This window comes from Electrophorus electricus, chromosome 26 (genome assembly GCF_013358815.1).
Source record: "Electrophorus electricus isolate fEleEle1 chromosome 26, fEleEle1.pri, whole genome shotgun sequence".
Taxonomy (NCBI): domain Eukaryota; kingdom Metazoa; phylum Chordata; class Actinopteri; order Gymnotiformes; family Gymnotidae; genus Electrophorus; species Electrophorus electricus.
The window spans coordinates 9,987,444-9,999,943 of NC_049560.1; the positions used below are offsets into that span (position 1 = coordinate 9,987,444).

The window sequence follows — 12,500 nt, forward strand, 5'->3', positions numbered from 1 at the left end:
ATTGCAATGGAGGGGCTGGTATTTAATGTAAATGCACAGGAAGAAAACACATCACACTTGTCTGAATGTTTTTTCCTAATACGCTCTACAGTTTCAGGCTGTGCAGTCAGTTCATAATAAGGACTTCTGTATGGAAAGACGGTGTAGAACACCCTTATTCTGGGCACTGCGTCGTTGTATTGATTCATTCTTTGGTTTCTGTCGTATTGGAGGATGGAGGATGGAGAGTTTTCTCTCTTCCTGACACGCTCCTGCTCTCCTGTCTTCTGTTTGGCTCCATTAGTTAGGGGCGTAGCTCTCTCGTACAGGTCACAGTTGGCAGAGAGAAGGGTGTCCCGTACTGACCTCCACCCCGTCAGCCATGACCTCTCCTGGACTCACGCCTCATGTTCTGGTTCCTGCCTCAGCATATCACTGCTCCTTCACACCACGCATGGCACACGGCAGTTTCCAGCGCTTACTAGCGCCCACGCCTGACCGCACGCTGTACGGCAACCGATAATGTGACCGCATGAATGAAAACGTTGAAAGTGGCGATCAGTGGTATAAAATTTGTTTACATGTTTAAGACTTTATTTTGTTAATGCAACAATTGTTTACTAGTAGCTTTGCACGGATTATTATGTTACATAACTGTGTTTTGAGAACTTGGAACCTTGTTCTGAGAGAAACTATATAACGGAAAGCAAGAAATTATTGATCCACAACTGTAACGCCTGTTATAAGAAATGAAGAGATTATGTTTATTGGGATTGCAGTGGCCTGTTTGTACAATTCAGATTATTTGGACAAAAGTCCTTTAATTGGACTGCGGTTCCGCCCAGTCGGTTCAGGTAATCTAAAGTTGGACGTCACACCAGGCCGGTGTTTCACACCTGCTCACTAGTGTGATGCTTGGCTAGACCTTGCTGTGTGTCTGTGCTGTGTGTCTGTGCTGTGTGTCTGTGCTGTATGTCTGTGCTGTGTGTCTGTGCTGTATGTCTGTGCTGTGTGTCTGTGCTGTATGTCTGTGCTGTGTGTCTGTGCTGTGTGTCTGTGCTATAAGCCTGAAGCGTCTGCTCACGTTCACATCAGCTGTTCGCTAGCAAAGTCCTTCATATGTGTAGCATTAGCTCCCACAGCACACACCACGGTGCAGACCTCAACGAAGTCTGTTCTACTGGTTCATACTGGATTTCCACTGGACGCATCCTCCTGAAGTCCATGGTGTGTAATCACCGCCAGCTGTGTGTGTGTGTGTGTGTGGGAGAGTGTGTGGGAGAGAGAGAGCAAAAGCATGAGCAGAGTTCCTGTAAAGTTTGTTCTAGTATGTCATGCCCTTTGTTTAACATATTGAGTTATGTGTAAAGTTTTTAGTGTGTGTGTGCGTGCGTGCGTGTGCAGTGGACCTTGTTTTGGACAGACGGATGAATATTGAGGTAACGGAGTATGATGAAGTACTGAGCTCATATTGTACATATTCCACTTTTATTAGTAATAGTTTTATTCGGTTTTTGTTATGTGTTTGTATATCTGTATATTTCCACCTTATAATTACTTTGGGAATACAAAAAGGAAAAGCAATCGTACCAATAATGTAAACACACACACACACACACACAGAGTGAGAGCCCAGCTATATGTTGTTGCCCAAACAGTAGCACCTGTTCTCTGTTAACTGTTGAATAGCATGACTATTGATTTGAGGAAGATGAGAGAGAAGTGCTGTGCTGCAGAGGGGCGAAGGCTGGAGCTGGAGGCATAAGTGATGTTCTGCTGCACACTGGCATCAACATCACACACACACACTGTCATTCCTCTGTGAGAAGATTTCATTGTTCCTGCCTTAGGTCATTATGGTGTGTGTTTGGAAGTGCAGCGCTGTGCTGTGCATGTGTGTGGAATCACACGGCTCACACAGGGAGCTGATGTCATTCTCCAGATAGTCTCATGCACCATTAAATGACGACAGTCACAAAATAAGAAACATATGGGCCTCTTTAATTGGCCAATTTCTCTTGCCAGTACATTCTCTCTATTCTTGAATCCCATTGAAATAAGCACACACACACACACACGCACACAGAGCCAAATCAAGGCAGACGATACTAGCTTAGCCTCCATTGTCTCAACCCAGATAGCAGAGATTCCTTCTGTTCCACTGATTAATTGTACTATTATATTTGATTTATAGCTTTCCATAGTCCATTTATTCCACACTTTCTCTCTCACACATACACACACACATGTGCACACGCATTCTTGTGAGATCCTCTTTGTAGGCAAGCAGCCCTGGTGTGAGGGCCCTGACCCTGACCCAGCATGCACTGGTGTGGTGTAACCTTCCCACATCTCCCTTCCACAACCGACTACAAAGAATTCTCCAACGTCCTTCCACTTCCACGCGTGTTGCAAACAATGTGTCCCACCAACAAAGACACAGGATAATTATTCATATTTAATCAGGCCGAGGGTGTAACATAGCCTACCGCACGATAAGTCATTTTCCATGTTCCATTACAAAGGTTTTAAAGAAGCATGCTCCCAGCACTTCCCCAACACACACTCAATAGAGAGGCTGAAGTGGTTTGGCTTATAAAATCATAATGGGCATATGTCTGGTTTGATAAACCGAGAACGTGGCTGGAATACAGGAACCAGAGAGAGAGAGAGAGAGAGAGAAGGAAATCTGGAGGGAGGCAGAGGAGGTGTAAGTCATGGGGCAGCGATTGGTTGAGGGGGAGAGAAAGACGGAGAGGGAGGGAGGGAGGGAGGGATGAGCACACACAGAGAGAGAGAGAGAGAGAGAGAGAGAGACTGCACTTTGAAAATGAGAAGGACAGCACAGAGATCCACAGAGGAACTGGAAATGAAAGAAACCGACGCAAAAGCGTGGAAAAGAAACGGTTCATAAAGGCAGGAAGTACTGGGGAGGGAGACGTGGAGCGCACGCCGGGTACGTGGGGGCGACTCACCCTGCTCCAGGGGCTGTGGCTTCAGTCCTGTAGCCTTCATCTTCAGGGCCTCTTTGGCAGACATGTCACAGCAGGAACCCTTGTTGGTGTCCTGGTCACTGTCGGCCTGGTCGCTGTCGCCATGCCCGCTGTCCCGCAGACTGGCACGCTCCGGATCCTTGAACGTGGAGCTGCTGCCCGGCAGAGAGAGCGGGAACACGGGGACGAGGGCAAATTAGGCCAGCATGGGGGAGCGGTTTTTGGGGCTGTAATTTGGTTTAACAGGCCTTACCTTTGAACGTACTGTTGCCTGCTCCCCATGTAACTGGGCTCAGCGGGAAAAGTGTCAGTCTGTGAGGGGGAAAAGGAGAAGAATTTGGGTGTTGTGCCACACTGAAAGAAGATCTCCTGGAGAAAGAGGTGGATTAATTATTCAAGAATAGAGGAGGAGGAGAGAGAGAAGGAGGTGTTTAATCCCTACACTGGTACATTTGAATTACTTAAGAAACACCCTAATTGAACATTCAAAACACAAAGTCACACAATCGTAAATTCAAGTTGACCTGATGTATAGAAACAGGAAAGGGAGTAAAACACAGAACAGACAAGAACAACAGAGTTAAAAGAACATATGGCTGGATCCATTTATTTATTTAATGATTTGTGTTAATGGAGAGAGGTGGTAGCACATTGTGAGCAGAGAACACACACACACACACACACACACACACACACACGTACAGGTGCAAAGTCTGTGTTTTGATACTGTAAACAAGCTTGTCAGTGGACTATAACTATCCACGTTACCGTCGGTCAACAGCGCGCCAGCCATCCGACTATCGGATGGTTCAAGCATTTCCTGAGCCAGGAGCAGGAAGGGGGGCGTCATGGTACCCTGGCCTCTCTGCCCAAAGGGCCTCCTTCGGGTCTCAATTATCGCGCTTGTGCTGTTTCTGTCTGTGTTGCCGTCGCGCGTTTGCTCGGGGGCCCAGGGTCAACCCAGACAGCAAAAAAGTAGGAGCTGGGGCCGTGCTCCACCCGAGCTCCACCCGTGCTCTACCCGTGCTCCACCCGGCAGCAACGGAGCATCAAATCAAAGATGGCTTAGGACTGCGGGCGCACAAAACGGAGTGCAGCCTAATTCTGCACTACAGAAGTGTGGTTATGATTCGCTATGAGCAACAGTCAAAAAAGGCATACATACAAATGTCTGTTTAAAAAGTTATTATATTAGTTATTGAAGCAAATCAGCATTGCTGTGCCTGCAAAAGAAATGGAACACTCCACACACAGCAACTACTGTTCCTGCGTCTGAACGCCACGGGACGCGCTTAATCGCAAAGCGTTTCTCGCGGCCGTTCCCGCTCCGTTTTTGAGATGTGCACTAATGATGTGCTGCTGAAACGGCCTCCTCTTCCTCGCGTGTAGGTGAGGCTCATTTCAAACGCGCTTCAAAAGACGGAACGGATCCCTAATGACACTGTGATGTGAGAGAGGGATGCGGAAGGAGAGATGGGACAGACAGGCTGACCTCAGCCTTCACGCTGTCTCCAGGCTTTCTGTGGTATCTAAGACCCGAAAAATCACCACGAGAAAACCCGTTGAGGAGGAACGCAGAATCAAAGGGCAGATCAAAATGTTTGGCATTGAATTAATAATTACTCTGGGTCTTTTGAAATATGAACGAATCCAGCAACGTTAGTTCGGGTAAATCCCTTTAATCTTTCTGAGAAAACATATATAATATGTTTATGGCCCGGGGCAGAGACGTACCGCGCACTCTGAAAGGTGATCATGACGTGTGATTGGCAGTTTGGCTGCTGTTCCAAGTTCAGGTGCCTTGTCCCAAATCCTGACATGCACCGGTGCAGGAGTAAAACAAGCATAGGTCTGGGGTCAGTGCAGAGGCAGCCTGTTAATCTAGATTAATTCCGAGCAGCCCCAGGAAGTGCGGCGTGCTCTCACACGGCCGTGACCTGCCCTGCAGCACTTTAAAAGAGTGATAAGAGCACTTTCCTGGGAAGTGTTTTACAATGTTCTGACTGTATGCAAACCATCCCTGGAGAGGAGGAGAGAGAGAGAGTGTGTGTGTGAGTGTGTGAGAGAGAGAGAGAGAGAGAGAGAGAGAGAGATGAGAGAGAGAGAGAGAGAAAGTGTGTGTGTGGGGGTTGGGTTGTGTGTGGGTGTGAGACAGCGAGAATAAATAAATCTGGTTTGTATCAAGTATTTTTTAGGAATATGTTTTCACAAGCTGTAGGCCACAAATAGTGTCATGGCTGTGGCGCAGAACACTCTTTACTTGACTGTTATACACAAACACACGTGTGTGTGTGTACACACATCATCCTGCTATTGAACAATCCGCTCTTACAGGTTCAGGCTATACATTCACCTGGCACTCTTTTCCCAAAGCAATTTACAATTATGACTGAACACAACTTGAGTAATTGAGGGTTAAGGGTGTTGTTCAGGGTCCCAACAGCGGCAACTGGGTGATGGGTCTTGAACTGGCAACCTTCTGATTATTAGTCAAGTACCTGAGCCACTGCCCAGCCTATAGCCGCACACTTACAGTCTGTGGCTCCGTGTGTCTCCATGCACACTTGACCACCTCCTTTCTGCCCTCGACCCTCCCATAGTACCACTGCTGACTGGGTGCTTAACTGGGTGGTGGGCCATGTTGACCACACACACACTGAGCTGCTGTGGTGGTGGTGTGGTGTGACTGAACCAGGTACAGCAGAGCTGATGTCTTTCCCGCACATGTCAATATCCCTGCTGCACTGAGAACAGCCTGCCACCCAAAATATCCAGAACTGTCAACAGACTGGCCATAACTGTACCTAACTGCAAGGTGTTTCTAACTCCTAAAGCTTTCTGAATATGTGACGTGTGTGTGTGTGTGTGCGTGTACAGACAGGAGAGGGGTGGGTTTGGATAATTAAAAACCGAAGAGCCGTGGTCTTTGGAAAGGTGTGTGTTCCCATGCACAAACTACAAACTACTCACAAGCGAGACGCCTAAACTACCAGACAGACACAGTAAGAAGTCAGTGAGTGTCTGACCCCTTCAGTATATCTCTTCAGAACTAGTAGTAGACAGTGTTTACACTTAGCATACGTGCCACGGTCGATAAAAAAAAATACATTACAAGGCCAAAGATCAGACCTTTTGCTGTTTATGGCCCCAGATCCAGCTATAGTCCGCCGGACTGTGTCGGGTCTTTACGCCAATAAGTACATATGGATTAGAGGGGGCGCTGACCTTTACTGACAGGGTTACTCACACAGAAACTGGAACAGGGACCCTCAACCAGTACATTACATGGATAGATAATAAATGTGTGTGTGCGCACGTGTGTGTGTGTGTGTGCGTGTGCGTGTGTGTGTGCGTGTGTGTGTGCGTGCGTGTGTGCGTGCGCGTGTGTGTGTGTGCGTGCGCGTGTGTGTGTGTGCGCACGCGTGTGTGTGTGTGCGTGTGTGTGTGTGTGTGCGTGTGTGTGTGTGTGTGTGCGCACGCGTGTGTGTGTGTGCGTGTGTGTGTGTGTGTGTGTGTGTGTGCGTGCGTGTGTGTGTGTGTGCGTGTGTGTATGTGTGTGTGTTTGTGCGTGTGTGCACGTGTGTGTGCGTGCGTGTGGGCGCGTCCGACCTTAGGGATGGAAGGCACGAGTCTGATGTAAGCGAGTGTACGTTGGCGTGTGCTGCTCGCTCTCTCTCTCTCTCTCTCTCCCTCTCTCTCTCTCTCTCGCACTCAGGCTTTCTCTCTCGTTGTCCCCTAGGTCGTAAATGGCTGGTCTATTTTGGTGCATCCTCAGCGGTCTCTCTGAAGTTCTCTAGCGCTGCCCAAGCAGACGTCTCCGTCTCAGCGGAGACAAATGAACACGAGACGCATGGAGCAGGAGGGTGCGTTTGTGCGCGCGCCTGCGTAACTACAGGCGCGGAGCAAAAGAAGAAGAAAGGAGAGAGCGAATGAAAGCAAATGGAAGAGTGGTGAAAGAATAAAAGGAAAAAAAAGAAAGGCAGGGAGGAATGGGGGATGGGGTGGCGGACAGATGGATGCTTACCGACAGCCGCCTGCCTTCTGCGAAGGACCTGCCGGTTTTCTAGCTTAGCACGCGGCCGCCCTGTGGTGCGCTGTAGGACACGGATAACTCGTGCCTTACAAGCCAGAGGTGAAGCCACAGCCAAGTGTGTGTCCGCGTGCACGTGTGCGTGCATGCTGACCAGTCCTGCATCTCACCTTGTCTCACCTCCTGCCCAGCACACGCTGCCACGGCTCTCTTCAGGCTCCCTGTCTGCCGTTTCCACTAAGGTGACTTTATCGGGCACGGTTCTCCGTTTCCCTCGCGCAAACAGCAGGCCCGAGTGCATTTGAACAGGCACAGGGTTCATTTGCATTTTACAGCAGGTGACGGAGGCACTCAAGACTATTTGAGTAGCTTTCGGGGCATAGGGCCCCTGGAGAGAGCAGTGCTGGTAAACGTACACCATAAAACTTCATAAACAAACAAAAAAATCGACGTTTACCAGAATGTTACACATAAGACTCTCCACAACACCAACGCTGATGTCAGTAAACAAGACCCAACGCTAGATTCAACTTCCATCCCATTGTACACATGCTGTGGAGAGGGACAGAAAGTAAAGAAGGACAGTAGGGGACGAGAGTAGGGAAGGACAGTAGTGGACGAGAGTAGGGAAGGACAGTAGTGGACGAGAGTAGGGAAGGACAGTAGGGGACACAGTAGGGGACGAGAGTAGGGAAGGACAGTAGTGGACGAGAGTAGGGAAGGACAGTAGGGGACGAGAGTAGGGAAGGACAGTAGTGGACGAGAGTAGGGAAGGACAGTAGTGGACGAGAGTAGGGAAGGACAGTAGGGGACGAGAGTAGGGAAGGACAGTAGTGGACACAGTAGGGGACGAGAGTAGGGAAGGACAGTAGGGGACACAGTAGGGGACGAGAGTAGGGAAGGACAGTAGGGGACGAGAGTAGGGAAGGACAGTAGGGGACGAGAGTAGGGAAGGACAGTAGTGGACACAGTAGGGGACGAGAGTAGGGAAGGACAGTAGGGGACGAGAGTAGGGAAGGACAGTAGTGGACGAGAGTAGGGAAGGACAGTAGGGGACGAGAGTAGGGAAGGACAGTAGGGGACACAGTAGGGGACGAGAGTAGGGAAGGACAGTAGGGGACGAGAGTAGGGAAGGACAGTAGGGGACGAGAGTAGGGAAGGACAGTAGGGGACACAGTAGGGGACGAGAGTAGGGAAGGACAGTAGGGGACGAGAGTAGGGAAGGACAGTAGGGGACGAGAGTAGGGAAGGACAGTAGGGGACGAGAGTAGGGAAGGACAGTAGGGGACACAGTAGGGGACGAGAGTAGGGAAGGACAGTAGGGGACACAGTAGGGGACAAGAGTAGGGAAGGACAGTAGTGGACACAGTAGGGAAGGACAGTAGGGGACAGAGTAGGGAAGGACAGTAGGGGACACAGTAGGGGACACAGTAGGGAACGAGAATAGGGAAGGACAGTAGTGGACACGGTAGGGGACACAGTAGGGAAGGACAGTAGTGGAAACAGTAGGGGACACAGTAGGGGACGAGAGTAGGGGACAGAGTAGGGAAGGACAGTAAGGGACACAGTAGGGGACACAGTAGGGAAGGACAGTAGTGGACACAGTAGGGGACAAGAGTAGGGAAGGACAGTAGGGAAGGACAGTAGTGGACACAGTAGGGGACGAGGGTAGGGGACAAGAGTAGGGAAGGACAGTAGTGGACACAGTAGGGGACGAGAGTAGGGAAGGACAGTAGTGGACACAGTAGGGGACGAGGGTAGGGGACACAGTAGGGAAGGACAGTAGTGGACACAGTAGGGGACGAGAGTAGGGAAGGACAGTAGGGAAGGACAGTAGTGGACACAGTAGGGGACGAGGGTAGGGGACAAGAGTAGGGAAGGACAGTAGTGGACACAGTAGGGGACGAGAGTAGGGAAGGACAGTAGTGGACACAGTAGGGGACGAGGGTAGGGGACGAGGGTAGGGAAGGACAGTAGTGGACACAGTAGGGGACGAGGGTAGGGGACGAGGGTAGGGAAGGACAGTAGTGGACACAGTAGGGGACGAGGGTAGGGGACGAGAGTAGGGGACAGAGTAGGGAAGGACAGTAGTGAACACACTGCTGTAGCTCAGATCAGGTCTCTGCTCTGGTGCACTTCAGTGTGATCAGATTTAATTAGCCAGTTGTTTTCCTGTGGCTATCCAAGCAGTCAGTCACCTGGCCTTAACGAACTACATATCATCACCACGTATTTCCTGCTCCCAGCCCCAGACGAGTTATAGGCTTTGAAAATTTAATTGGTTCCTCTGAAATGAACGAAGCAGGACTCCAGACGTTTGTGGTCAGGAGCCATATTCATCTAGATTAATTCTGGAGAGGAGAACAGACACCACAAATCTTTTCTACGATATTTAGCTCTAGGATGGGAAAACCCTTCAGTGCCGATTCTTAACAATGCTGTGTCAACTACTCGGGCAGCACATAACGGATCATTGTGCTAATCTGGCTGCAGAATTAATGTTACATCGTCTGTCTCCTAAACCACTTTAGAATGTCATTAAAATGTCTAAACTACAGGCAGTACTTTCTCTGAACTGTCTGGGAGATTTTTTTAAGTAGCCGTCGACACAGTGAGCTGTAGAACTGGTCCGTCTGCATTCGCCTCGTACAATCATGTCTAGCCACCATTTCTGTTCCAAATTCTAATATCTAAATGAAGCGAGCGAGATTACCGTAATCCCAGGGCTGGATTAAAAGCAGTTCGGGTGGCGCGTGTGTGCAGTGTGTCCTAAACCCCTTCTCATCTGTAGATACAGATACACACAGGAGATGCTCTCCTGTATGATGGCTAAGATGCAATTTCCACACAATCCCACGAAACAGGGTGCAGATGTAACCGACAGGACAACTGCCCGTATCCACGTGGACATGATGGGAGGAGTCAAGGAACCAGTGCTGGGGGAAGATGGGTGGAATGATGGAGAGGGAGAATAGAGGATGAGAGAGGAGCAGGACTGGGAAGAAGAGCACACGTGAGGGAGAGAGCCCTGTCTTCATGTGGAGAGAAGAAAAGGTTCCTCACGGTCGGGCTGGCTCTTGTGCTGCCACAACGCTTGTTGAAGCAGCAGAGGTCACGCGTGTGCCTGAGCGTTTTCCCGGGGTGGTACTGCACTGAGACGCATGCTTTAGCTGGACATTGGGAGGATCAGCTCCCAGATTACGATGAAAATAAACACCCCGATACAGAACGCGGAGCGTGATGATGCACCGTGACTGTCTTCTGTAACACGCTCCGGATGTGAACTGCAAAAACTACAGTTAATCTACAAAGAGCGAATAACTGGACGGTTATGCTGGGTTAGCTAGGAGAGTGTGACAGGTTAAGCTTGTATACCTAACAGCACGCGCACGCATGCACGCGGACGGACGAACGTTGAGTTCACGTGTAGCCCTGAGCAGGTCGATGAGCAGCAGGGCTTAAACAAAGCAGTGTGCAGACACACGGATCCGTTACTCCAGGCCCGGACACTGGAACACTAGCTCCTGTGTTCATTCCCGTAAAACTCTGCAGGAAGTAATTGATTTATAAATGGGCCGAGGTTCCTATTGAAGGCCCAGACGCTGGTGCAGACTCTGGGTTCCCTACACATACATTCTGGTAGCAGGCCAGGGATCCCTGAGGAAGGCTTGCACAATGAGCACAAATAATGCTTTTAAACCACTTCAAACACACACATACACACACACACACACACACACACACACACACAGAACAGTGATGGCCTACAAAGGCCTTATGGATGATTACTCATCAACTGTCCTTTGAACAACAGTACCACTAACAAACTATGAGATTGGACAGGCCTTTATCTACACATTATGTGGGGAGTTATTCTTCCATTAGAGAGCAAGACCTTCATATCACTGCATTTAGTATCTGTGTGGCTACAACATAAACAGAAGAACAAACACAGACGCACACGCCTAATGGTGGCGTTGTATCCCCATATCACATGAATCAGGTGAGAGAAGGTGGACAGTGTTCCAATCCATCTTACATCCTCACTGCACACGGCCTGTCCTGATGAGGCATGCGTTGCTACGGAGAGCTCGTGTGTGTGTGTGTGTGTGTGTGTGTGTGTGTGTGTGAGAGAGAGAGAAGGTTTGTGAGGTGGAGATGACATGCGAAGAACACAAAATCAATACTCCTGACTCCTAGCCGGGTCTCCTTAATAGCCATCTACAGCAACATGACTCATCTCCAACACGCCCTTTCATAATAGAGAATGAGGGATACGAATTTAGCTCAGGAGAGGGAGAGAGAGAGAGAGAGAGAGAGAGAGAAGGAAGGATGGATCATAATATTTTCAAGTTAATTTGAGTATTTAAATGTAAAGGAACATGTAAATAGCCAGATTTGAAGCCAAATTAGTTTGAAATGTAGTGTAATGTAAACAAACTGATTAGTCCCATTTGAAATGCGTGCCTCAGGATACGCAAAGCAGGACGTGAAGCACAACATTGCATCCCGCAGCCTCCAGTTTGACGGGAACGAGCTTTGCTCGGTGGGGTCGTGCGCGCCTTACCAGAATATCTCTAACCCTAATCTCAAAGATCCAGGATTTCACTGGATCATGCGAGCCTGGGTTGGGGGTCCGAGAAGGCAGTGGAGTTTTACAAACCACACCTGCCTGTTGTTAACCCCGTCAAACCTGCTGTCAACAGTGCTGGCCCTTTCGTCAGGAGTGTTCCAGTAAGTACGGGGTGTTACATGGGTGCGCAACAGGTCAAAGACCTCATAATCCTTCCTTATGGCTAACGTGTCTGCTGAAAGGAGTCTTAGGAGGCAGCAGAGATGGAGTCAGATGTAGACCTGCACCACCTGGTGGAGATTACAGGGTTTTATTAGATTAACAACCACCCACCCACCAACACCACCACCCCCGATTCCCACCACTCTGCTACACCAGCAAACATGAGTGTCAGGGGTGTGCAACAAGAGGGAGACAGACACAGCCTACAGGAACGTGGAGGGATTTGAAGTTCCAGCAGTTCCTGGCATACAGGGACGTTCTCAAAGGTGTCTCTTTGGAAACGCAGCCCAATCGTGGCTACAGCAGGAATAGCGCCTCCTTTTGCGCCCTACACTACCGTGGACGTGGTGCCTCTGTTTTTCCCGCAAACATTTGTGGGACGGTGCTAAAGGCAAAGGTCACATCTAACCAGCTTACAGTTGCCATGCAGTTGGGTTAAAGGCATTCTGGTTAGCGTGCAGCCACAGGTTGTTGTGTACATGCCTTCTGTAATTGGTTTGAATGATTCTTTAGGAAACATGCAGGTAGAGATCTGGCGTCAGCAAACTGTAGGATGAAGCAGATCACAACAGGTGTGTGTTGTCATGTTGCTGCCCCTATGTCCTGCTGGAAGACTCACAACAGGTGCGTGTTTTCAGTCCTGCTCAACCCCTCCGTGACTCCTTACTCAGCAGTTCACACGCTCTCTGGGAACAGAAGTCGT

At 49.5% G+C, this 12,500-nt stretch overlaps 1 protein-coding gene across 1 annotated transcript in view; it reads right to left on the bottom strand.

Annotated features, from left to right (window-relative positions):
- The window catches only part of pcdh17 (protocadherin 17), a 56,075-nt gene that overhangs the window by 28,073 nt on the left and 15,502 nt on the right, over positions 1-12,500 (bottom strand). The window contains exons 3-4 of the mRNA XM_035523091.1: positions 3,226-3,284; positions 2,955-3,127 (exon numbers count right to left, since the gene is read on the bottom strand). Of these exons, the coding sequence (XP_035378984.1) occupies positions 2,955-3,127; positions 3,226-3,284 (232 nt within the window). The remainder of the gene's footprint in view (positions 1-2,954; positions 3,128-3,225; positions 3,285-12,500) is intronic.